This window comes from Podarcis filfolensis (assembly GCF_964270895.1).
Source record: "Podarcis filfolensis genome assembly, chromosome: 16".
Taxonomy (NCBI): Eukaryota; Metazoa; Chordata; class Lepidosauria; order Squamata; family Lacertidae; genus Podarcis; species Podarcis filfolensis.
The window spans coordinates 39,766,879-39,792,890 of NC_139620.1; the positions used below are offsets into that span (position 1 = coordinate 39,766,879).

The 26,012-nt window shown below is 45.7% G+C and overlaps 1 protein-coding gene across 1 annotated transcript in view; it reads left to right on the plus strand.

Moving 5' to 3' along the window:
* AACS (acetoacetyl-CoA synthetase) overlaps positions 1-26,012 on the plus strand; it is a 56,453-nt gene that overhangs the window by 16,266 nt on the left and 14,175 nt on the right. The window contains exons 5-14 of the mRNA XM_083590136.1: positions 4,601-4,698; positions 8,761-8,875; positions 10,272-10,353; positions 12,782-12,929; positions 15,040-15,120; positions 16,765-16,889; positions 19,743-19,807; positions 20,646-20,768; positions 21,504-21,617; positions 23,252-23,377. Coding sequence (XP_083446262.1) covers positions 4,601-4,698; positions 8,761-8,875; positions 10,272-10,353; positions 12,782-12,929; positions 15,040-15,120; positions 16,765-16,889; positions 19,743-19,807; positions 20,646-20,768; positions 21,504-21,617; positions 23,252-23,377 — 1,077 coding nt within the window. The remainder of the gene's footprint in view (positions 1-4,600; positions 4,699-8,760; positions 8,876-10,271; positions 10,354-12,781; positions 12,930-15,039; positions 15,121-16,764; positions 16,890-19,742; positions 19,808-20,645; positions 20,769-21,503; positions 21,618-23,251; positions 23,378-26,012) is intronic.

The window sequence follows — 26,012 nt, forward strand, 5'->3', positions numbered from 1 at the left end:
ATCCTGGACCCAAGTTACAAAGGGTTTTGTAAACTAATACCAGAACCTGGGACCTGACTCCAAGCAGCATATGAACACCAGGGAAGGCGAAGGTTGCGTCACCATCTTGTCCCTTGTTCTACCTGGGGTGCTGGCATGCCTGTTGCAAAAGCCAGCTTAAATGTCCTGTGTCGTGTGAGGCAACGTGGCTTTCGATGCCCCAGTGCTGCAAGCATTTCTGCTGTTACCTGCCTCCCTCGCAACACTTCTTGAGCAATGCAGGTGGGTGAAAAGGAGCGCAGTTGCACAGTGCTCTCTGATTGCGCAGAAAAGGTTTTGCAACTTGTCTCCTCCTCCTTCTTAAGACACATTATTTTAAATTCCAAATATTACAGAAAGAAAAAATAAACTGTTTTGGGTCACATCAACAATGACCTGTCAATCCAATCCATGGGTAGGCAAACTAAGGCCCGGGGGCCAGATGCGGCCCAATCGCCTTCTCAATCCGGCCTGCGGATGGTCCGGGAATCAGCATGTTTTTACATGAGTAGAATGTGTCCCTTTATTTAAAATGCATCTCTGGGTTATTTGTGGGGCATAGGAATTTGTTCATTATTTTTCATTCCCCCCCCCAAAAAAAATATAGTTTGGCCCCCCACAAGGTCCCCTGCTGAAAAAGTTTGCTGACCCCTGATCCAATCCAACTGAATTGAATCAAATCATACAGAGACCATGTGTCCAAATAAATATCCAATCACCACTGAGAAATGGGTGGTGGGTCTTTACCCTCTAATCTTGAAGTATAAGTATCTTGGCAGGCATAAGTAGCTTTTAGGGAATACGGTAGCTTTTAGGGAAATGGTAAGTTGGAGATGTTATCTTGACAACATCATTGTGTAACCTCTTTTACGGGATGGCACAGAATCCATAAGATACCCATCTTATTGCAGCTTTGGTCAGGTTTTAATGAGTACACCTTTTATGAGAAGAGGAGGTCTTTTCTCTTGCATGGGAAACTGCATCAAATGCTGCCTATAAATGCTGTCAACCGCAAGCGATTCCAGACCATTGCTATTTTGGGGTGGGATTCTGTCACATACAGGCAAATTCAGGCTGCACAATTATAGTTGACTGGGAGGTCTTCAGCAGCAACCCCCCCTCCCAAATATGGAGGAATCCATTTGGAAGTGTGGGGTGACACTTGCTCTGATGCAACATTGTTTAACCTTCCTGGAAACTAAGAAGAGTGGATGCTTCTTAAATAGCCAGAGGGTCACGGCTGAGTGGCAGAGAACCTGCTTTGCCGAATGTCCCCAGTGCTTTCCCCAGCAGCATCTCTAGGCAGGGCTGGGAGAGAGCCCAGCCTGAAACCTTGGACAGCCACTGCCAGTCTGTGTAGGCATTGCTAAGCTACAGGGACCTCTGTTCTGAATTGATATAAAGCAACATCTTGCATCTGATTTCCCTGGTAAAGATGGACAGTCAACAAACAGGTTGTCCAGAAGTGTACTCAGTGTGCTCTAGGGCCAGCAGCGGGGGTTGGCACCATTGGGCGCTGAGTGGAGCCTGATCCTTCAGCAAGGGGCATCCTCCTGGCCCCCAGAGCCTCTTGCCCTGCTGCTTACTGGCCCAGAGGGAGAGAGCACCAGGAATGACTGGGGCTGAGCCAAAGTAACATCAGACTGCCCTGCCCTGCGTGTTGGTGGGGTGGCAGGGAGTGGGAGGAGAGGGGCCCACAGGAGCTTGGCAGGCAGGAAGTCCCAGGTGCTTTTTGTGGCGGGAAATATTATTTTATCAATATTTCATTTCTCAACCCCACCAATAAGATCCAAGCCCCTCCCAAAACCCTTTTAGAGTACCATTTGAGCATGAAAAGAGCATGAGTTATTATTAACACCTTACGCAGATGTTGACAATCATTATTCAGGATTTGCTTTGTATGCATCCTCTCCACATGGTATATGGGACGCTGGTGGCTGTGTAGTGTCAAACGTACCCCTTCTGCAACATCTGCATCAAGCGTTCAGGGAGCACCGTTTCAGAGACCTCGCCCATTCAGCCGTGTGCACAATTTTCCAAACTCTTGAGGCCACTTCCAACCTGTATTGCGGAAGCTGTGCAGTTGTGGGCTTGACAAGACACACTAAAAAGCAGGTGCTAGAAAGGGGATTCTCGTGCCTGCTAGCTCCACTTCCTCCCCAATGAGGCTAATTCCCCAGATTACAGAGGTGTTTAAATGTACCTTGGGGCCTGAAAGAACATGTTTTGCTGCATATTTACCCCTTAAGCACAACACATACCCTCACTGAATGCAGCCTGTTCCTGCTCTAGGCAGCAATTTTGCCAATGCCTGAAATCTCACAAAAGGAAGTCCTGCAAATGAATTCACTGTGCAACTGGTTTGGCGATTGAACTTTAAACTGGAAGTGCAGGAAACGGTACTTTCCCATTTTCTCCCCCGCTAGCCTGCTTCTCTTCCAGATGACGCTTTTTTGAGGAGGGTTGGCTGTGCAGGAGCCTCATCTGGCCCCTGTAATTCCCCCAATTTGCCCTGGGGATTAGCTGGGAGAAAGAAAAGGTATAATTTAGGCATAGGTGTGATGTCAACACATCTAGGATGTCGATAGGGGTGTGACTTAATTCGTCTCCTGCTGTGGGGTGGGGCCCCTAGGTCAGAGGCAGAAGGCCCCAAGCCTGTCTCCAGGTAAGGCTGCAAGACTCTCCCCTGCCTGGATGGCTGCTTCCAGTTAGTGTAGTGAATATGGAACTGGATGGAGCCCTGGTCTGACTTGGTTAAGGCAGTGTGGGCTGTTCCCCTGCACAGGGCATAACAACAACATTAACATTTATAAAGGTACCGACTGGAAAGTTCCCTTAAAAAGCAACTGTACCAAAAGGAATTACTGTGAAAATAAGAAATATTGGCGCACCCCCCCCCCAAATTTTGTCCTCACTCAGGGTGTTGAATTATTTGGTGTAAGACAGCTTTCTACTTTCCACCTAATTCAACTACCCCAAAAATGGAATAATGAACTGACTTACAAAACTGCACAAATTTGCCCACAACCCCCACTTCCTTCTAAAACCAATATATTTGTTGGTTTATTATCACCGCCTCTCGGCCTAACCTACCTCACAGGGTTGTTGTGTGGGGAGCAGGAGAACCATGTACACTAAATACTATTTTATTTATTAAATTTGTATCCTGCCCTCTTCCCAAAGGACTCTGTGGCGGTAAATGCATCTGTGAGCAATACAGTGCCATTAAAAATAAAGTAAAATAAACATATTTAAAACAATTATAGGTACCCAAGACCATTTAAGAACAATTAAACAGAGTAAACCATAACAACTTTAAAACCACATGTAACCAAGTCATGGGTCTGGATAGACCCACTGAAACAGAAATTTTCAGCAGGCATCTAAAACAGTACAGGGACGATGCCTGCCTAATTTCAGTAGGCAGGGAGTTCCAGAGCACAGGGTCTGCCGCATTAAAGAAATGACTCCTTGCAAAAAGCGAGATGAGCAACCTGTCGCCCTGGCAAAAGTGAAAGTTCCTCAGATAGAGGTGGTAGAACAGGCACATAAGAGGTGATCCTGGGAGTAAACTGGCCCTAAGTTATTAGGTAAAGCTAAAGGGACCCCTGACCATTAGGTCCAGTTGTGGCCGACACTGGGGTTGCGGCACTCATCTCGCTTTATTGGCCGAGGGAGCCGGCGTACAGCTTCCAGGTCATGTGGCCAGCAGGACAAAGCTGCTTGTGGCGAACCAGAGCAGCGCACGGAAATGCTGTTTACCTTCCCGCCGGAGCAGTACCTATTTATCTACTTGCACTTTGGCATGCTTTCAAACTGCTAGGTTGGCAGGAGCAGGGACCGAGCAACGGGAGCTCACCCTGTCGTGGGGATTCGAACCGCCGACCTTCTGATCAGCAAGTCCTAGGCTTTGTGGTTAAACCCACAGCGCCACCCGCATCCCTCCTAAGTCATTAAGGGCTTTATATATCCATAGCAACACCTTGAACTTGACCAGGTAGCACATTTTGCAGCTATTTATACACACAACATTAAAGCGACTGAAATTACAACAATAAAATGAAACTTAATGGTGCAGCTCAGAAATGAATAACTGGAAAGCAAGCATCCTTTGCTAAATTCCCTCAATATTGTCCACACTTACTGGCAGCCGCTCTCCAGGGTTTTGGATGGAAGGACATTCCCAGCCCTTCTTGGAGATGCCAGGGATTGAACCTGGAACCTTCTGCATGTAATCTATGGCCTTTTTGCATGCTATGCTGTTTGAGGTGCAGTGATAGGCTGTGGAAGGAGGGGAGGAGGAGAGGAAAAGCTTGGGATCTGCGCCTCTTGGGCCAACCTGCCTCTTGCTTGACAAACATTGGCCAAGATCCCTTTCTGGAGCTCTGGGTTTCACACGCCACCTTGGCTCCCTCCTGCCCACCGGCTGCACGTGGGGGAATCTGATTCACCAGGTGGAGAAATGACAAGAAGTGTTCTAGCACGATGGGCTTCTTGGAATGGGGGCTTGCTTGCCGTCTTGCCACCTGGGCGCAGGCTTCCTCCAGTGTTGTAACCACTGCAATTCCTAAACCTGTCCTAGGCTACTTACCCAACGGCATCCATGCGGTAGAAGCAATGTTGGCCGCAGCGAGCATTGGCGCCATCTGGAGCGCAACGTCGCCGGACTTTGGCATCAACGTAAGTAACTCCTTGAAGCTCTTGTTCCGAGGAACCGTCGCCCCTTCCGGGATGCTGCTCCCGGGGAAAGGCACCTGGTGCTGTCATGACCAGTTTTTAGGTGCCAGTCAGACATTTTTATTTTGCCAAACTTTTGGTGGTTAAATCAGCCTCTGCTGTACTGCTCACCCATAAGAGTGCTGAGGGCAGGTCTTTTATTTTTAATTTGCCTCTTAGTTAATTTTGCTTGCTTGTATTTTAACTTGAGGTTAGGTCACTTTGAGACTTTTATTTCTGCATAAAGCGACCAGCACATGCAGTGAATAACAGAGGGTGATCATCGTCATCTTCTGTTCCCAACCGGCACTTTGCTACACTGGTTCAAAAGTGATGAATTTGTTGTTTTATTTTATTTTAAAATAAAGGCCTTTGCAGATGATTTGATATTAATTGCAGAAAATCCAGAAGAAAGTGTATAAAAAATAGTAGAAAAAAATAAATGAATTTGGGAAAGTGGCAGGATTTAAAATAAATAAAAATAAAAGCAATATGTTAGCCAAGAGCATGTCTTTACAAGAAAAAAAAGAATTGCAAATAAATTCAGGATTAACGATAGTAAATAAGGTTAAACATCTGGGAATCTGGCTAACAAACAAAAACAGTAAGTTTTCCAATGACAATGATTCAAAAATTTGGAAATAAATTAAAAAGTACGATAGTTGGAAATTTGGGACAGGTTGAAATTATCATTCCACGGTAGAATCTCAGCAGTAAAGATGAATGTGCTTCGCAAGAGGATGTTCTTATTTAAAATGATACTGGTGATGGGTGCAATGGGATGCTTTAAAAGCTGGCAAAAAGACCTATCAAGAGTTATTTGGCAATATAAAAAACTGAGAATTAAACACAAACTATTAATAGATAGTAAAAACAGAGGGGGATGGCATTACCTGATTTGAAATTGTGCAGTGGTACCTCAGGTTACATACGCTTCAGGTTACAGACTCCGCTAACCCAGAAATAGTACCTCGGGTTAAGAACTTTGCTTCAGGATGAGAAGCGAAATCGTGCTCTGGCGGCAGCAGCACGGTGGGACCAGCAGCAGGGGGAGGCCCCATTAGCTAAAGTGGTACCTCAGGTTAAGAACAGTTTCAGGTTAATAATGTACCTCCAGAACGAATTATGTTCTTAACCCGAGGTACCACGTATTATGATTCAGCCTGTCTAAATTGGTTAAAGGAATGGATAACATTGGAAAATGCTGGCCTATTGGATTTAGAAGGTTTTGACAATTGTTATGGGTGGCATGCGTAGTTGGATTATCAAAAGGTGAAAGTCAATAGAGGCTTCCTTATCCAAATAAAAGGAAACCTTTAAAGTGTGGGAAAGATACAAAGATTTAGTAAAACCTAGAACCCTTTGGTGGCTATCGCCTTTGAAGGCCTTAGCAGTCAAGAGGAAAAATATGGAAACAACCTGGGATATGTATAAAGACCTGTTAGAAGAAAAAGGTAACAAATTGAAACTGAAAGATTATGAAGAACTGAAAGATTATGACAGGATGGATTCAATACCATCAACTAAATGAAATATTCAAATTAGATAAAAAAGAGGTTTTGCAAAAGAAGAGTCAATGATAGATAAAAGAATTAATATAGAACAAGAGGAAAGTAATTTCTAAAATGTATGGATTCCTCTTGGAATGGGAGGTCAAAGATGAACAAATACAAAGAGGTAATGATCAAGTGGGCAATGGATTTTGGGAAAATTATTCAATTATTGGCATGGGAAAGGTTATGGAACAAAGATTGAAAATTCACTGCTTTAAAAGAAAATCTTTAAAAGAAAATCTTTTAAAGATATTTTTCAGATGCTGTATAACACCTAGTAAGATATCCAAAATGTACAAAGCAAGCTCTAAAATGTGTTGGAGCTGTAATCAGGCGGAGGGGTCCTGCAACAAAATTAAGAGCCTCTGGGATAAGGTGTATGAAGAATTGAAAAAAATATTTAAATAAACTTTTATAGAGAGACCAGAAGCCTTTGTATTCAACATACTAGAATCAGATATCTTAAATGAAAATAAGAAAATATTCTTATACACAGCCATGGCAGCAAAAATATTAATTGCCCAAAATTGGAAAAGTGATATATTACCAACTAAAAAAGGATAAATTATTCAATTATTTTGAGCTGGTGAAAATGACAGACACAATTAGGGGACAGTCCAAGTTAAAATCCCAAAAAGAATGGGGAATGTATAAAGAGTATCTTTAAAAACTGTGTCCTCAAATAAAAACCTGGGCTTGCTTTGAGTAATTTTTGCAAAATAAAATAAGGGTTACAAGTATATTCTATGGAGAAAGATAGTAATGATGAAGTGAGAATGAAGCAGTTTACCAAAAAAGGAAAATCAGAACGGCATTGAGGAGGAAGGAAGTCTGTAAGAACAGAATAAGGATTGGGAACAGAAAAGGAGATAACATGAGTCCGTTTGTAAGATCTTTAGGATTTATGGTTATATGTTTGTAACTTATTTTTGTGTGTGTGTTCTCTTTTTAGTTTCTTTTTCCTTTGTTTTTGTTTGTTTTGAGTGTTTATGTGTTGTCACAATTCAATAAAAAGCACTTTTTTAAAAAAGTGATGAATTTGGTTTGAGGAGGCCTGGCTTTCAATCACTGCCAGGTGGGAGGTCCTGAATCTCTCATTTCCTTTGTACTTAATCTACCACACAAAAGCCCTGAGAGATAGAAATGGGATAACATGTGCTGCGCTGAACACTTTGGGTGGGAAATGTAATGTTAATTACAGCCAGAATTTTTTGTATTACAGTGGTACCTCTGGTTTTGGACATGATCCGTTCCAGGGTACCATTTGTACCTCGAAAAGTCCTCAACAAGAGCAGCGCTTCTGCGCATGTGCGAAGCGCGATAGAGCGCTTTTGTTTCTGCGCATGTGTGAACTGTGCAGTGAAACCCGGAAGTAAACACTTCCGGCTTTGCCGCATTCTTAACCCGAAAAAACGCAACATGAAGCGTTTGCAAGAAGAGGTATAACTAAATTATTTATATTAAATAATATAAACACTCTTTACTTTTTGAAGTTGGCCACTGGGGGGCAGCATAACCCCATTTTCATCAACCGAAGGCAGTTCAAGAAACTAACTTAAATGAGAGAATTTATGGTAACTAATTTAACCCATCTCCCCCCCCCCCCATTCTGCAGTGCTTTATTGTCCCCTCCTGCTGCACAATTTTATTTTTATTTTAGCTCAACGAGAAGAGCCACACTTTTTCACGGCACCAGTATTTAACAAAGCACAAAATCATCCTCTTCCCACCCTGCCTGATGGGTTTAATTTCCAGTAGGTGTGAATTCAGCTTTCTCCATAGAACTTTTTCGGTGCCAGAACAGGGGAGCACAACCTGTAGCTCTCCAGGTGTTGTTGGACTACACCTCCCTTCATCCTGTTCAATGGCTATGCTGCTTGGGGCTCATGGGAAACTTCCGGAGGGCGGCACGTTGTGCCCCCCTGGGCTAGAAGCAGCCCTGGATCTTTTTAATCAGGGGGGAGGAGACAGGGCTCTAGCTCCCTTCACCACCGACCAGGCTGGCGGAGGCTAAAGGGAGTTGGGAGTCCGGCAGCCTCTGGAGGGCATCCTGTTTGCTACTCTTGGGTTAAACAGCCTGCTCAAACAAGCTGCCATAAACCACAGTTTGCTCCTTTTGAACAAGCCAGGGTTTCTCCATATTTGGATGTAGCAAGGAACTCTTGTTATTTTAAAAGCAGAAGCAAAGGCTTCTTATTTTCTCCCTGCACGGCAGCAGAGGAGGGAGAAAATCAGCTGTTGCTCATGTACATCATTGTAAACCAGGGAAGGAGAATGGGATCTATAGTCCACAAGTGGAGGGCACCATGTTAGTTATTCCTGCTTTAATGTTATATTTGAAAGGGCTAAGAAAATAGTTCTTTTGTGACAAGGATAATGTTTAAAGAGTCCCAGCGTTTTGCAATCTGGGGGAAACCAATGTTCTCACTTATTCCTGTTAATGGCTGTATTAATGTCTGTCTGTCTCCTTCAGGGTGTGCTGGACAGATTTTCCCAAATTCAGCCCAAGTTGATCTTTTCTGTTGAAGCTGTCATTTACAACGGGAAAAAACACAATCACTTGGAAAAGCTTCAGAACGTCGTAAAGGGTACTGGCTGCCTTGCACACTTGTGGGAATTGTTGAATATGGGGCATTGCTTCTCTCTTCCATCCCTTCATTAATGTACGGAGGAGATTAATAGCTTTGCGCCTGAGGTGTACAACACTGCCCAGCCCTCTGGTGCCTGAAAGTGGCTGCATATGCACCACCGCTAAAGTCCTAGTTGCAGGGCCGGCCCTATGATGAGGCAGAGTGAGGCAGCTGCTTCAGGCAGCAGATGCTGAAGGACAGGAAGGGGACAGAGCTGTGAGTGCCATGGGGCCTGCCCTGTGCTCCCTACACAACCTGGCTGCCCTCAGGCACAGGGAAATATAGTTTTCTGCCACCAGTATTGGGGTAAGGTTCAACTGCCAATCCAGTTGGCTTCTGCATATGCCTTGTGGGAGGGTGCTATCTTGTCCTTTGCCTCAGGCAGCAAAACATCTTGAGCCGGCCCTTCCTGGTTGGTTTCTTATGCCTTGCTTGAGTTGTCGGACTTCAGCACCTGGACTGCAGACCTTAGACAGGTTTGTCCTTTAGCCCACTGGTGGGTCAGAGCTTGGGAGACTGGTCATATGGGTAGCTGTGCATGGCAGGCTGTGACAAGGGAAGCCTATATGGTTTACACCACCTAGAGCTGCGCGGCCAAATGCACAGCCACCATGGGGAGCACAAGGGGGTAGATGTGGGCTCCACAAAAACAGTTGGCGATGCAGAGCAGTGCCTGCTTGTGCCCTTGGCAGCAACAAGCCTTCTGTAGAATCTAAATAACATTAACCATTTGCTCTATTGGGAAGGAGCGATCCTAAACTGTGGAATCATTTCCACAAGATGTGGTGATGGCCACCAACTTAAATTGCTTTAGAAAGGGATCAGGCATGACTATCTTCAATTGCTGCAAGGTAGCAGTGGAGGAGAGTTATTGCACTTGCATCCTGTATGTTGGCTGCCCATAGGCATTTTGTTCAGCCTTTGGTCTGATCCAGCAGGGCTTTTATTATGTTCTTAATGATCACAGGTGCTCCCCACTTTTCTTCCCTTGCTCCTCTTGCATGTCTGGCTTCAGCAGACATTTTCTGGTTTGTTAAACCTGAGTTCCCTGTGACATCAAGAGTCGAGAAACAGCAAACTAGGTCAAGCTGGCAATCATGGTTGGTAGGGAGTGTGGAAATCGGTTTCCCAGTTCTGAAACCAGGGAAAACTGTGGTTCGACAAACAAGGGACTCTCCACTGAAGAGGACATGAGAGGTGGAAAAGGAGAAACTAAATTCATTACTACTCCAGTAATATTTAACATGTGGTCTGGGTCACTGTCAAGTAAGCTATGGTTATAGGAAGACACTTTAAAAGTGGAAACAGCTGTCATTTCTCTCCATTTAACCATTGAATTTTTGCTTTCTTTCAGGACTCCCAGATCTAAAAAAAGTTGTGGTGATCCCATACGTTTCCTCGAGAGAATCTATAGACATTTCCAAAATTTCGCACAGGTATAAAGTGGACTGGACAAATGTACATCTATTTATCTATCTTTTTTAAAAAGCAATTGGTGTCATTGAATCCAGAATATATTTTACTTTATATTTAATTGGAGGCTGCGGAATTTAGTCTTCTGGTTTGTGAATCTGACTTGTGGGCTTCTCAGATATTTGCAAGGTGGGTCATTTTGTGTGCCCACTCAGAAGCCAACTGGCAAGGGTTGCGGAAGGGACAGGCTCTTGAGTGTTTGCTCAAATTTTGGAGAGAGAGTAGAAAACAATGGATTTGTTAGAAGTGCTTTTTGGAGCAGCAAAAGGCTTGTTTGGCTTGTTTTGTTACCGGGGTTGTGGCACTTAATTTGCCAAGAAATTGAGAGAAAGAGTGTGTGTGTTATATAATGTGAGTTATATAAATAATAAGCTATTATTATTATTATTATTATTATTATTATTATTATTATTATTATTATTACTGTTTGATGTTTAATGTGTTGGAAGCCACCCAGAGTAGCTGTTGGCTTCTTCTTCTTCTTCTTCTTCTTCTTCTTCTTCTTCTTATTATTATTATTAACAGCTTAATGCCCAGATCCAGATAATAATAATAATAATAAATTTTATTTATATCCCGCCCTCCCCAGCCGAAGCTGGGCTCAGGGCGGCTAACAACAATCAAAATAATCCAACATTCTAAAAACATTCATTATAAAATTAATTAAAATCAAATTGATGGCAACCATTAAGCAAAATTCTGTGCAGATTGCCAAAGGAGGGAGTCAGGCTGTGCCGCCCTGACCAAAGGCCTGGTGGAACAGCTCTGTCTTGCAGGCCCTGCGGAAAGATGTCAAGTCCCGCAGGGCCCTAGTCTCTTGTGACAGAGCATTCCACCAGATTGGAGCCACAGCCGAAAAAGCCCTGGCTCTGGTTGAGGACAGCCTAACCTCTCTGTGGCCCAGGACCTTCAGGATGTTTTTATTTGCAGACCGTAAGTTTTTCTGTGGGGCATACCAGGAGAGGCGGTCCCGTAGGTACGAGGGTCCTAGGCCGTATAGGGCTTTAAAGGTTAAAACCAGCACCTTAAACCTGATCCTGTACTCCACCGGGAGCCAGTGCAGCTGGTATAGTACCGGATGAATATGATCTCGCAGCGAAGACCCCATAAGGAGTCTCGCCGCGGCATTCTGCACCCGCTGGAGTTTCTGGGTCAGTCTCAAGGGCAGCCCCACGTAGAGCGAGTTACAATAATCCAGTCTGGAGGTGACCGTCGCGTGGATCACAGTGGCTAGGTCAGGGCGAGAGAGATAAGGGGCCAACTGCTTAGCTTGGCGGAGATGAAAAAATGCCGCCTTTGTTATAGCTGTAATCTGCGCCTCCATAGAGAGGGAGGTATCGAAGATTACACCCAAACTCTTAACGGACGATGCTGGCACTAATTGCACCCCTGCAAGAGATGGGAGTTGCCCCCTCAATCCCACATCGCTCCGTCCCAGCCAGAGGACCTCTGTCTTCGAAGGATTTAACTTCAACCGGCTCCCACGTAACCATCCAGCCACAGCTTCCAGACATCTGGTCAGTGTGTCTGGGGCCGAGTCAGGATGGCCATTCATCAACAGACAGAGTTGGGTGTCATCGGCATACTGATGGCAACCCAGCCCAAAACTCTGGACAAGCTGGGCGAGGGGGCGCATAAAGATGTTAAAAAGCATCGGGGAGAGAATCGCACCCTGAGGCACTCCACACACCAAGGAGTGGCGCGATGACAATTCCCCCCCAAGCGCCACCCTCTGTCCCCGACCAGAGAGAAACGAGCGCAGCCATTGAAGGACTGTGCCCTGGATCCCCACGTCGGCAAGGCGGTGGTCCAGGAGTTCGTGATCGACCATGTCGAAGGCTGCTGACAGGTCTAGAAGAATCAGCAGCCCCGACCCGCCTGGATCCAGCTGCCTGCGGAGATCATCTGTTAGGGCGACCAGAGCCGTCTCGGTCCCATGACCAGCGCGGAAGCCGGACTGGAATGGATCGAGAGCCGATGACTTCTGAGTGGCTTACAAAACATGAAAACCAGCTGCACAGTATTGTTAACATACAGAATGATTAAAAATACACCATGGGCCCCAGAAAATTGCTCAGAAGGTAATGAGGCCCTCAGGTTGAGGCAGGTTCCCCCCTCCTGGGCTAGAGTGTCAGTTTAGGTCCTGGGAGCCCAGCATTCGGATCTGTTCTCGGCCATGGAAGGCCCCTGGGTGACTTTTGCAAGCCACTGTCTTTCTGCCTGGCCTCCCTCACAGGGCGGTTGTGATGATACAGTGGGCAAGGAGGAGAAGCACGGGTGCCACTTTGAGAAAAGTAATAATAAATTAATAAATACACAATAAATGTCACAAAGGTTTGATAGTGATATTAATTCTCTCTCCCTCCCCTCCATGTCTTCTTCTTTGTTCAGCGTCTTTCTAGAAGACTTTCTTGCAGCGGGGAAGGGAGATCAAGCCCCGCAGCTAGAGTTCGAACAGCTTCCTTTCAGCCATCCTCTTTTTATCATGTATTCATCTGGCACAACAGGAGCTCCAAAATGCATGGTTCACTCCGCAGGGGTAGGTCATGTTGCTGTTTGGGGTTGTGGAGGCTCTGCACAGTAGGGTGTCGGTTAACAAGCGACAGGAGAGGCATTTCCCCCACCTTCCAACAGACTGAATTTGCTTGGTGGATTTTGCTAAGGTACTTGGGCTGCATCTACGCACCTGGGAGAACTGAGGAGTAAGATGCCTGTGGTGACAGTATGGGCTGTACCACCTTAGACTCTGGACAGGGGGAAATCACAACTTTGAAAAACTCCCTGCAAGGAGAAAATCTGCACAGCAAAGGCTGGGATAGAATTTCTTTTCCCAAAGGAATCTAACAATAGTCAGGCTCTGGAACTCGCTCCCCCTGGAGGCAAAGATGACCACCAATTGGGAGGGTTTTAAAAGGAGGGATAGACAGATTCATGGAGGAGAGGGCTCAGTTGCTGCTAGCCAGGATGTCTGTGCAACTTCACAAGCTCATCAGAAAAATCTGGGAGAGAGAGGAGATCCCAGCAGACTTTTGGGATGCCAGAATTATCAATCTCTAAAAAAGGTGACGGAACGGATTGTAGAAACTATTGAGGCATTTCTTTATTAGCTGTGGCCAGCAAAATTCTTGTAGGGATCTTAGCAAACCGTCTCTTAACAATATCCAAGGTGACCCTCCCTGAATCCCAAAATGGTTTTAGACCTCCTAGGGGGTTTTAACAATGAGTCCGTAAGTGACTGTGCAGGGCAATTCATCTTGAGTTTGAGTGTCTTCAAAGCCCATGACACCTTTGGTAAAGGCTGTTCTCCAACTGGAGCTCTCGCAGGCCAGTGTTTCCCAGTTGTCAGTATTTATACTACATTATTTTAGATTTGCCTTGAGACGGTCTTCAAACCTCTTTTATTGATCACCAGCATTACGCTTTCCATTTTTAAGTTCAGATGTCAGCACTGTGACACTCAAAAACAGAATAGGAGTTAGCTGGTTTTAGCAATAAACTGGCTGAACATAAAACTACTGCAGAACATTCCTTGTTTGCTACTTCATTCTCCCCATCCCTGTGGTTTGCACAATTTACATTCTTTGTTTGAAAAAAGTCCTCAACCCCCCCCCCCGGCAATCATTGTAGACCCTATTTTTACCAGCGCATATTTGGATTTGCTTAAAATCTCCTCCCAATACTTCCATCAAAGGCGAAGTTGTAAAGAGGATAGGCAGGAAGCAGAACTTGGATATAATAGAGTCATAGAATTGTAGAGTTGGAAGGGACCACGAGGGTCATCTAGTCCAGCCCAGTGGTGGAGCATATGCTCGCGCTGCCTGGGATGGGTGCATGGGGCGCGCCCCCGAGGGGGGAGGGGGCAGTAGATGCAGTTCAGGGAAGGAGACGGGTGGGGAAGCTGCTGCTCACTCGCCCCCTGCTCTCCACTACTGGGTCAGGCATGCCTGGCGGTGGAGCTACTGCATCTGGGCACGAAGCGCCAACGCCAAGGCGTCTACGCAGCAGCCTGGCCGCCCACCCTCCTGCTCTCTGCCACCAGGTCACACCTGACCCGCCAACGGGGCCCACTCACAGCCCCATTTCGTGGCGTTTGTTGACTGAACTAAAAAGTTTCAATACGTATTATGTTGACTTGTTGAGGTTTATTAATTGTCAGACGAAGTTATTAAGCTAGTTTTAAATGTTATTTTTTCAAATTTTTATTTATTTTAAAAACACATATTTTTGCCATTTTGTCACCCTCCTCAGTGTTGACACCCAGGGCGGCCCGCACCCACCACACCCCCCCTCCTACACCAGTGGTCCAACCCCCTCCAATGCAGGAGTCTCTTGCCCAATGTGGGGCTCAAACCCACAACCCTTCGATTAAGAGTCTCATGCTCAGTGGCGATATTGAACTAAGCCATACCCAGAGTAGACCCATAGCAGTTGCTGGACTTACTCTGAGTATGGCTTGGCTGGATCCTACTCACAGGTCTCCAGCTTGAGTTTGAGTTGCACAAGCTCTGTAGCTGCACCTGAGGCATCCTTTGGATAAAGCCAGCCCTGCAAGGTGGGGGTTAGGCTGAGAGATGGTGGCTGGTTCATAGTTCACCCAGTCTAACCATTACACCTTGCTTTGTACGTCCGTCTTTTTTCTTTTAAACCAGGGGACGTTAATTCAGCATTTGAAAGAGCACCTCCTCCATGGTAACATGTCCAGCAGTGACAACATCATGTACTACACAACAGTAAGTGCTGTTAATTGTATTTTTGCTAAGGCTTTCAACACAGCCTGCATGGGGTTTGCCATGTTTATTCTTTTCTTGAAGAAAAGCATGACTTCTATGACCCAGATGAGCAATAATGATGCAAGTGTGCATAAATTGGCTTATTTTAGGTAATTTATTTGGCAGGAGAGTGCAAATGTGGGGAACGTTCACCTGGCCTTTTGATCCTTCATGCTGCAGATAAAATTGCTTTTGCATGGCATGGCTAACCTTTCAATCCCAAAAGTTCACTTTTAAAATCAAGCAACAGTCTTATTTTGTCTAAGTTGACTGATTCTGAGTTTTGACCGATTTGATCCATTAACAGTTACCTTTGCATATGAGCGAAGGGCAGCTCAGACAAGCGAAAAAGCACGTTTGTTTTCTGAGCCCCCCATGTGGATTGTGGCAGGCATTTGGGGGACATTCCCTCTTGTGAGAAATGGTATTTGCCTCCTGCAGCATGTGAGCTGTTGCCCGATGAATGGAGGCACCTTTTTGGTTACAGAGGAAGCTGCTTTATACTGAGTTAGACATTGGCCCACCAAGCTCAGTGCAGCCCACACTGACTAGCAGCAGCTCTTCAGAGTCTAGGAATCTTTCCCAGTCCTTCTTGGAGATGCCAGGGTTTGAACCCAGGGCCTTCTGTACGCAGAGCAGTTGCTCTACCCCTGAGCTACATCCCGTGCGAAATTGGAAGCTGCCAGAAAGCTGACCATTCCATCTAGCTCAGGATTGTCCACACTGACTGGCAACGGCTCTCCAGGGTTTCAGGAGAGCTTCATTACCCATGAACCCCAAAATTTGGGATCCCCTCCAAAGTTGTACCAAAGTTTGGCAGTCGTTCTGCAGTGAAAACAGCACGTTTTGCAGCACCCTCCAAATCTGGTATATCAGACCAGGGTTTGTTGTTAACACTCCAACATTTTCCAAATAACTTTAAACTAGTGCCAAAGTTTTGCAGTTGTTTTGCAGCAAAAACCTTGCATTTTGCACTGAAACCCCTGCGTTTTGCAGTGCCCCCCAACCCAAGTAATTGATACTCAAACCAGGGGGCATAGGTATCACCCCCAAACCCAACATCGTCTGATTCACTCCAGACTGACAGTGTTGGATTTTTGGGTGTTAACTATAAACCCTAGTTTGATGTATCAGTTACTCAGTTTGGGTGCTGCTGCAAAATGCAGGGTTTTTCGCTGCAAAATGACTGCAAATCTTTGGCACAGCTTTGGAGGGGATCCCACATTTCGGAGTTTCTAGTTAATGAAGCTTTTCCGGAAGGACATTCCCAGCCCTACCTGGAGAAACCTGGAATTGAACTGGGGGACCCTCTGCATGAAAAGCAGACACTCTGAACCACGGCCCTCCCCACCGACTGGGTTATTGGGGGAAAGGCTTAATTGAGCGTGATGCGGCCAGTCTGGAGTGCACCCTGCTTTGCATTTAAACCCGGGGTGTGCTTGGCACTTGGAATATTACCTGTAGGCAGGGTCTCATGACGGCACATACATTTTACATACCTGCGTCCTTGAGAAGAAGTGCGAGATTAGCTTCACAGGTCTGGAAATAGGTGAGGGAGGTGACTATCTAGGATAAAGCTAACGTGCATTTCCCCACACTCCCTAGACTGGTTGGATGATGTGGAACTGGCTGGTTTCTGCTCTCGCTGTTGGTGCATCTGTGGTTCTGTATGACGGATCGCCGCTCGTTCCATCCCCCAATGTCCTCTGGGATTTGGTTGACCGACTAGGGTAGGTAGAGATGGGTTCTGCTTTAGACAAAAAAACACCCGTAAGTTATCCTGAAACAACTACTTGTGTTCGTTTGTTTGTTTAAAAAAGATGCTTCGGTTTCTAAGCTGTTTACAAGCTCCAGAGGTCAATCAGAATGTCTGATGCAGCAGAAACATGGGGAAGAGATAATAAGAGCTTACAATGGTAATTCCAGGAATTACCTGGTTATATTGGAAGTGGATGCCTAGGTATTTAAAGTTTTTAACCTGTTCCAACGGGTTTCCACTGATCTCCCACCTATGAGGCTTCCAAGATCATGAGAAACAAGCACTTTAGGTTTTGCAAAGTTCAGTTCCCGTCTGTTGGCTATACAATATTCCTGGCAGCGGCACAGGAGTCGCTTCAAGCCAGCCCTTGTGCGAGAGACGATGAACGTGGATGGAGCTGAGCTTTGGGCAATGGCCATCCACCCCATGTAAACAGGGTGCAAGGTCGTTTAAGAAAAGGTTGAATAAATACAGGACTAAGAAGTAACCTTGTTTTACCCCTTTGTTGGCAATGATTTGGGGGGTTAGCCTGCCTGACTGGGAGCATCTCACCTGGCAGCACATGGATGTGTGCAGTTTAGAACAACACTTATTTGACCCCAGTTATTTGACACAGAGGGGAAAACCTACAGATACAGTCCAAAGGAGCATAGGGAGTTCTGTATAGAGCATAGGGAGAATTTTAAAAAGCAAGCGGTCCTCACTGACCTGGTGCAAAAAGATCTTGTCACCCGGAGGAGCCCTGGCTGCCTAGATAAAACATTATAGCCTCACACACTCTTATTTGGGAGTAAGGCCCACTGAGTAGACACTTAGTTATTTACTAGATGCAAGTCAGCAGCACCAGATGACCCCACTTGGCTAGGCGCTGGGGTGGCTTGCATCCTGCACCTTGCAGAGTCAGGCCCAGGCTGCCACTGGGCCCAGCACTGGCAGCAACAACAAGCAGCTCTCCCTCACCCAACCCTACCCATTGCCACCCCACCACCCCACTTACCTGACCTGGGGCTTCTGGATGATGGACTCTGTCAGTCAAAACGGGAGTCTCAGCGATCGCCCTCTCCCCCAGAAACAAACCAGGACTGCTCCAAGGAAACGCACATGGGGAAAAGGAGTGCTAGTCCCTGGTGGGCTGCCCCCTTACTCTTTTGTAATTGGCTAAGAGGATAGCCAGCCAATCAGGATTTTCTTTATTTAAAAAATTGATTTTCTTCTCACTTCCCTCTGTGCCCCCCATGCCTCATGCTATCCACGTGATTTTCACCTATGGCCCCCTTGGAATATCCTGGAGCCCCTGGTTGGGAAACAGTGCTGTAAGCTGCTGAAGTATGCAGAAAGCGAGATACTTCAGGAGTGTTAGCCTTGGTCTCCAGTTGTCTCCAAGAGAACTTGACAAAGCCTTTTTAATGGTTGCATGGGAACATTCTCGTGCCTTCGTTCCGCTTTTGCTCCACTTGATAAGAACCTGTGAAAAAACAATGCTGTGACATTACTTCAAAGTCACACTGCTTCTTCTGCACACATTCCTTTACATAACTTTTTGGTTTAGTAAATGGTTCCAGTGTGCAAACAAAAGCAAACCCACACATGTCTGTGTTCTTCAGTATGAGTGCATCTTCAGCAAAAGGTAAATAAAATGTAGCTTTTGGGTAGTGCTGGTTTACAGTAGTCGTTGAGAAGTGATTTCCCGATTGAGCTTGGAACTGGTGGAGCTTCCATGCCTAGAGCTCTAGCACTGCACTCCCCTAACACCCCGGAGAACTCTCTGAGACTGTTGGATGAGGGGCAGCTTGGTGAGTAATGATTCTTTTGTCTGGTGGTGGCAGAGCGCTCTAATGTGGGAAGTGTAGGGGCCAGGAGAGACTGGGACATAGCCAACACACTTCCTAAGAAGAGAATGACTTCCCTCAGGCAGATGGTAGAGGCAGCAGAGCCTCACTGCAATGGTGGTTTTTTATTTCACCTGCTGCTGTTATTAAAATTACTGGTCAAGGTCAGGTCAAACATTGATTGCTTATGGTGAATGGTGTTTGCAAAACTTCATATGAACTTCCGAAAGATAATGATACATCTATTCACTGTTATAAATAGCTAAAAATACTGTGTCCGAAACACAGTAAATAAAGGCTAGAAGCAAGGATTTGAAAAGCAAAACAAAATAAGACTCTCAGATTGTGAAACCTGGTAGCTTTGCAGTTTAAACTACTGCAGTTTGACCCTCTTCAGCGCTCTCTTTTTAGGTTGCATTTTACTCTTGTCTCATCTATTTTATGGATACTTTGACAAAGTACAAATTTTGGCATAGTTTCTTGGCCCACCACAGTTCAGTGCTTTCTGAGTTATTGAATCATAGCTTCTTAAGTCCTGAACTAGCAAACTATGGATGCCAGGATTGGAATGAAGAGCTTAACGCCAGAGCTTTTAAAACCCAGGTGGTTCTGATTCCAGTAACCATAGTTTGCCAGTTCAGGCGTACAGGAACTATTATTTATTGACCTAGGAAATGCTTATTTGCTGCTTACTACAAAATGACTTACAATGATTAAAAAACCCTAATTAAAATACATCAAAATACTTGCAAAAGAATAGTTAATAGTGCTTATATTGCAATAACATAAAAAGGACACATCCTGCTCCACCCAGCTAAAAGATGAACTCGGGTTTAGAGCAAAATGCTTGGGTAAATAAGAACACCTTCGCCTGGCACCTCAAGGTTAATAGGGATGGCACCAGGTGCATCTCCAGAGAAGGGATTCCATTATTGTAAAATAAGAAATAGCAAAATGACCATAGTGAGTGACAATTGTTCCTTTTTTACTTGCAGTATCACCATCCTTGGGACAGGTGCCAAATGGCTGGCAGTGCTGGAAGAGAAGAACCTTAAACCATGTAAGCACCAAGATACTCTTTGAATTCTGTTTGCCTCTGGAACTGAACCACTTTGCTTCCCTCCCATTTCTAATTAGTTCCACAAAGGCAATATTGTTCCCCAATATAATAACAATAACAATTTATTATTTATACCCCGCCCATCTGGCTGAGTTTCCCCAGCCACTCTGGGCGGCTTCCAATCAAGTGTTAAAACAATACAGCATTAAATATTGAAAACTTCCCTAAACAGGGCTGCCTTCAGTTGTCTTTTAAAGATAAGTTAGCTGCTTATTTTCTTCACATCTGAAGGGAGGGTGTTCCACAGGGCAGGCGCCATTATCGAGAAGGCCCTCTGTCTGATTCCCTGTAACCTCACATCTCGCAATGAGGGAACCTCCAGAAGGCCCTTGGTGCTGGACCCCAGTGTCCGGGATGAACGATGGGGGTGGAGACGCTCCTTCAGGTATACTGGACCGAGGCCGTTTAGGGCTTTAAAGGTCAGCACCAAGACTTTGAATTGTACTTGGAAACGTACTGGGAGTTGTTACTTTGCCCATGGATTGTGGAAACACAGGAAGCAACCTTACACCAAGGCAGGAAGTAGGTCCATTTAGCTCAGTACTGTTGCATCAGGGGTGGGGAACCTGCAGCGCTCCCAGATGTTACTGGACTCCAACTCCCAGCAGCCCCAGCCAGTGTGGCTTATGGTAAGGCTTGATGGGAGTTGTAGTGCAGCTGCCTGTGTTGGTGGCCCATGTTCTAGAAGTTAACAGGAAACTCGGGGGGGGGGGGCAGGGCGGTGTTGATAATTGGCCAGGAAATAACAGTGTAACTTGCCTGGTGATGTTGTTCCAAGGTGAAACTCATAACCTCCAAACGCTCCACACCATCCTGTCAACTGGCTCACCCCTCAAGCCTCAAAGTTACGAGTACGTCTACAAGCACATAAAGAGCAGCGTTCTGCTGGGATCCATATCAGGTAGGGGTTTTCTGAACTTGAGCCCTTGAATGTTTAGTGGGTTAGAAAGTTAGAGGGAGGAGGATGCAGTGGTTGCTAAGCAGTCACCATTTTGGGTACTATTTTGCATCTCCTACATTGTCTTGTGTGGCCCAGAGGTGGGCAGAAGGCAGATGGGGATCCACTGGTAGATCTGTGTGTTGATCAACAAGGATTCCCAATTCCTAGTTGTTTTAACAATAGCAGCAGCAACATTTGGAAGAAGATTTGAGGGGTAAAGAGCATTTACATTTATTCAGTTTTTCAAAAATTTGCGGACAAATGAATTACAAAAACACAAATCACATACATTTCTAATACACGTATATTTGACTCCTCCCCCCCCCCCCGGTGGTTATTTTAAAGTTTTACTATTTATACTCCGCTTTTAAACTCTGGAAACCAGGTTCTCTGCCACTGTGTTTTAGTCCATCAAAAGTTACCAGCCCAGCAGAGGACAGTTGTGATCCGTCAACCTCTGGGCTGCAGGCCTAGCACACTTTCACAGTCTCAATGACCTGGGAGTGGGGTCAATTCCAAGTGTATGCAGATTGATAATAATTGAACCATCATTTCAGAGTAATTGTACCACTAATGTGTTTTAAGCATGAGGGAGAGTTGCAGTTCAGCAACATCGGAATGGATGTATTTAAAGAGGTTTCAACTCTTTTGAGAGATGGGCTTATAGAAGTCCGTTCTGCCCCCCTCTCGTTTCAGGAGGCACAGATATAGTATCCTGCTTTATGGGTCAGAATGTGTCCATTCCGGTTTACAAAGGCGAGATCCAGGCACGGAATCTGGGAATGGCAGTGGAAGCCTGGAATGATGAAGGTATTTCCCCCCAGCCAAAGCTATCACTTTTTCCAAGTCAGAACTGTGGTTGGAGAAGAAGGGCTTCTGACAGCACAGACAACTTCAGGATCTCAGGGCAAATGGGGGCCCTTTTCTGATCCCCGCTGTCGGTTGTAAGGGGTTGGGCTGGGGAAGGTTCTTTGCAGACCTCCACGTAGTTTAATGTGGGCTTAAAAAAGAAAAGGTATCACCAGAATTTATGGAGAGCCTTATAGCAGGGATGGAGCCTGTGTGTGGCCCTCTCTGGCCCTCGGGACTCTCCCAAGGCTGCCCACCTCACTTGTCCTTCTCTTCCCTTTCTGGGTGTTTTTGCCTGGCTGGAATGTGTCCTGGGGTGACGATACAGTCGTACCTCAGAAGTCGAACAGAATCTGTTCCGGAAGTCCGTTCGACTTCCAAAATGTTCAGCTTCCAAAGCATGGCTTCTGATTGGCTCCAGGAAGCTCCCTGCAGCCTATTGGAAGCCGTGGAAGCCCCGTCGGACGTTCGGCTTCCGAAAGAACCTTTGAAAACTGGAACATGCACTTCCAGTTTTTGATTGTTCGGGAGCCGGAACATTTGACTCCCAAGGCGTTTGGGAGCCAAGGTGCACCTGTAATGCCTCTTGCTTGGCTGCATGGGGGGGGGGTGCATTTCACCCTCTGGTTGGAGTGAATCCTAGTGTACAAGGGAAAGTGTCGTTTTTATTTAATTTATTTAATTTGTTAGCCACTTTATCTTGCCCAAAGTAACCAAAAGCAGCTTACAACCAACCAAATAAAACCCCCCACATAGGTACATTTAAACTAAGGAGGGGGTGAGGGTGGGAGAAAAAAAAATCCACCCACTGCTTGTTTACTTCATTTTACTGCTTTTTCTCATTGCAAATTTCTCCAAGGATTTTGACTGAGCAGCACCCAATAAATAGCTTAAATAATGTACAGCAAAATAAGCTTGGGGTTCATTGTGGGAAACGTAGAGAGAAAGGAGTTCTCCCATTTCGCCTTTGCTGGATCCAAGGCCCCGTCTGCGCTACATGTTTGGAGCAGTATGATTCCACTTTAATCAGTTGTGGTTTCCCCCCAAAGGCTCCTGGAAACTAGTTTGTTAAGGGCGCTCCTGAACAGTGTTAGAAGACTTCTATCCCTCTCCCAGAGCTACAGTTCCCAAGGTGGCTTAACAAGCCTCCTTCCCAGGAAACCTTGGGAGTCGTAGCTCTGTGAGGGAAGAGGGGTCTAAGAACTCCTGCACCCTTAAAAAAAGACACTTCCCAGGATTCTTTGGGGGATGCCGTGACTGTTTTAAAGTTGTATGACCCTGCTTTCTAAGTATAGTGCAGATGGAGCCACAGTGGCTAGGCTAAGTCTTCTTCAACCTTCTGATGTCCAGACGTTGTTGAGCTACAGCAGTGTGGCCTGTGGTCTCAGGGAGGTTGAAGGTTAGTCTGGCAACATCCATAGGGTGCCAGGTTGGGGAGGGCTGGGCTAAGTGATGACAGACCAGGTCTTATCCCACCTCCAAAGAAGCTGCAACAGGGAAGAACTGATCAATTGCCTGATAAAATACTTGAGCTGTGCATTCCAAGGGCTGGAGAGAGGGAAACGAGCCGCCTTTGTTCTTGATCCTTAAAACAGGCAAGCCCGTTTTGGGGGAAAGTGGAGAGCTGGTCTGCACCAAGCCCATGCCCTGCCAGCCAACGCACTTTTGGAACGACGAGAATGGAAACAAGTACAGAAAGGCTTATTTCTCAAGATTTCCAGGTATGTATTGAGGTGGTGCTTTTTGTGTGTGTTGTGGGGGCACATTGGTGGTCCTGCACTTACAAAGCCTGCAGAACTAATATTTGAGCATGGCATTTGAGAACTGCTGTGGGTACCAATATTTGCTTGTGAAATTGTAAGCCCAAAAGTGTGAGTGTTGCGGGGTTCCTGCTTGTTTGCCCACCATCCCACCCCCTCACTTTGCTCTCTGCAAGTGCAGGGGCAGACCTCTTCATCTTTCTGGGGTGCTCCTTTCTCACAACTTCAGAAACCATCAGGGATCACAAACAGGTTTGATTTCTTTTTTAAAATGGGTCTTCATTGTTGATTTGATAACTGAGGCTGCAGTCCTGTGCCCACAACCCACAAACAGCAGAGTGCTACAAAAATGGTCTTCTGGGGTTCTGTTGTTGCTGCGTTCTAGAATATCCTGATGGATTGCACCTCCCACTGGTCTCAGGCAGAAAGGACGATGGTCAGGGATGATGAGAGCAGAAGTCAAGCAACATCTGGAGGGTGACAAGTCCCCTCCCCTGTTTTAGAGGCTTGTCTGTGTTAGTCTGTTAAGCAAATGTGCAAGACTCTTAGGGTTTTTTTTAAAAACACACACGTATTTAAATATCTGCAGGTTCTCCTATAGGGAGGAAGGAGATCCTGCATGGGGTGTCACTGCCCACCTCTCCGCTGGCAGGAAGTCAGACTCTTTGAAAGTGTCAGCCAAGTGGGCTGGACAACCCCTTCCACTGCAGGACGTTCTTGCCAGCAGCTCCTAGGGCTCCTCAAAAAGGAAGTGGCAGAAAGCACCATTTTAAAATGGCTTTCCTTTGCTTTCCCCTTTTCTCTGCTCCTTCACTGCAAAAATTCTTCAGTCTCCTTCACTGCCTACATTGTTGTTGTTTAGTCGTTTAGTCGTGTCCGACTCTTCGTGACCCCCTGGACCAGAGCACGCCAGGCACTCTTGTCGTCCACTGCCTCCCGCAGTTTGGTCAAACTCATGCTGGTAGCTTCGAGAACACTGTCCCACCATCTTGTCCTCTGTCATTCCCTTCTCCTTGTGCCCTCAATCTTACCCAACATCAGAGGTTTTCTTTCCAGAGAGTCTTCTCTTCTCATGAGGTGGCCAAAGTATTTGAGCCTCAGCTTCAGAATCTTTCCTTCCAGTGAGCACTCAGGGCTGATTTCCTTCAGAATGGAGAGGTTGGATCTTCTTGCAGTCCATGGGACTCTCAAGAGTCTCCTCCAGCACCAGAATTCAAAAGCATCCATTCTTCGGCGAACAGCCTTCTTTATGGTCCAGCTCTCACTTCCATACATCACTACTGGGAAAACCATAGCTTTTACTATACGGACCTTTGTTGGCAAGGTGATGTCTCTGCTTTTTAAGATGCTGTCTAGGTTTGCCATCGCCTTTCTCCCAAGAAGCAGGCGTCTTTTAATTTCGTGACTGCTGTCACCATCTGCAGTGATCATGAAGCCCAAGAAAGTAAAATCTCTCACTGCCTCCATTTCTTCCCCTTCTATTTGCCAGGAGGTGATGGGCCCATGATCTTCGTTTTTTTGATGTTGAGCTTCAGACCATATTTTGCGCTCTCCTCTTTCATCCTCATTAGAAGGTTCTTTAATTCCTCCTCACTTTCTGCCATCAAGGTTGTGTTATCTGCATATCTGAGATTGTTGATATTTCTTCCGGCAATCTTAATTCCGGCTAGGGATTCATCCAGCCCAGCCTTTCGCATGATGAATTCTGCATATAAGTTAAATAAGCAGGGAGACAATATACAGCCTTACTGTAGTCCTTTCCCAATTTTGAAACTGCCTACATTCCAGTGACCCAAACCTTTTTCCCTTTCCAATCCTAGCTGTACGCATCCTGTGTATAGTTGCCATCATTCGTCAGAAGTTCCAGAACTCATCTTCTAGCTTATTATTGAGGTCCTTAGTTTTCCTGCTGCAGTATCTCACCTGTTTTTGAGCAGGGGTTGCTGCATTTTTATCCTGGCTTTTAACACTGGCTTGAATTTATATTGAAGTCGGATTTTCTAAATGGTTTTTAATAAGAGGAATAATAACATTTTTTTATTTATACCCCACCCATCTAGCTGGGTTACCCTCACCACTCCAGGCATCCTCCAGCGCACACAATAATAATAATAAAACATAAAACATTAATAGTAAGAATCAGATCCTATATAAAAAGTCACAAAAACTTTAAAGTAAACAACTTATATCAAATAAAGTAATATTCAGTAATCCATTAGAATCCAATAGTACATCAGCAAACAGTAATTTAACAGTTTACACTTATCAATTACCATAAAGAATTACTAATCTATAATCAATAAAATTACATTTAATTACAATGCATAAAATTCCACAAATGGTCAACTTGAGAAACAAGGATACACAACTCAAAATTTTATTTTTAAAAACTATCCCTGAACTCCTCTCTTCCCAGCTGTTTCTGCTGTTCTCAAAGTCAAGGTCTGGGAAAGGCTCCCGGGGCTGGAGGGGGGGCAGTCACTGGTGGACAAGGGGGGGGGGCGCCCCGGCTGCCATGCCTGGGGGGGTGACGTGGTGGCACTCGCACCCCCGGTGGGCCAATCCTCCCAGGGGTGCCAGCTGGGGATGCGCCCCC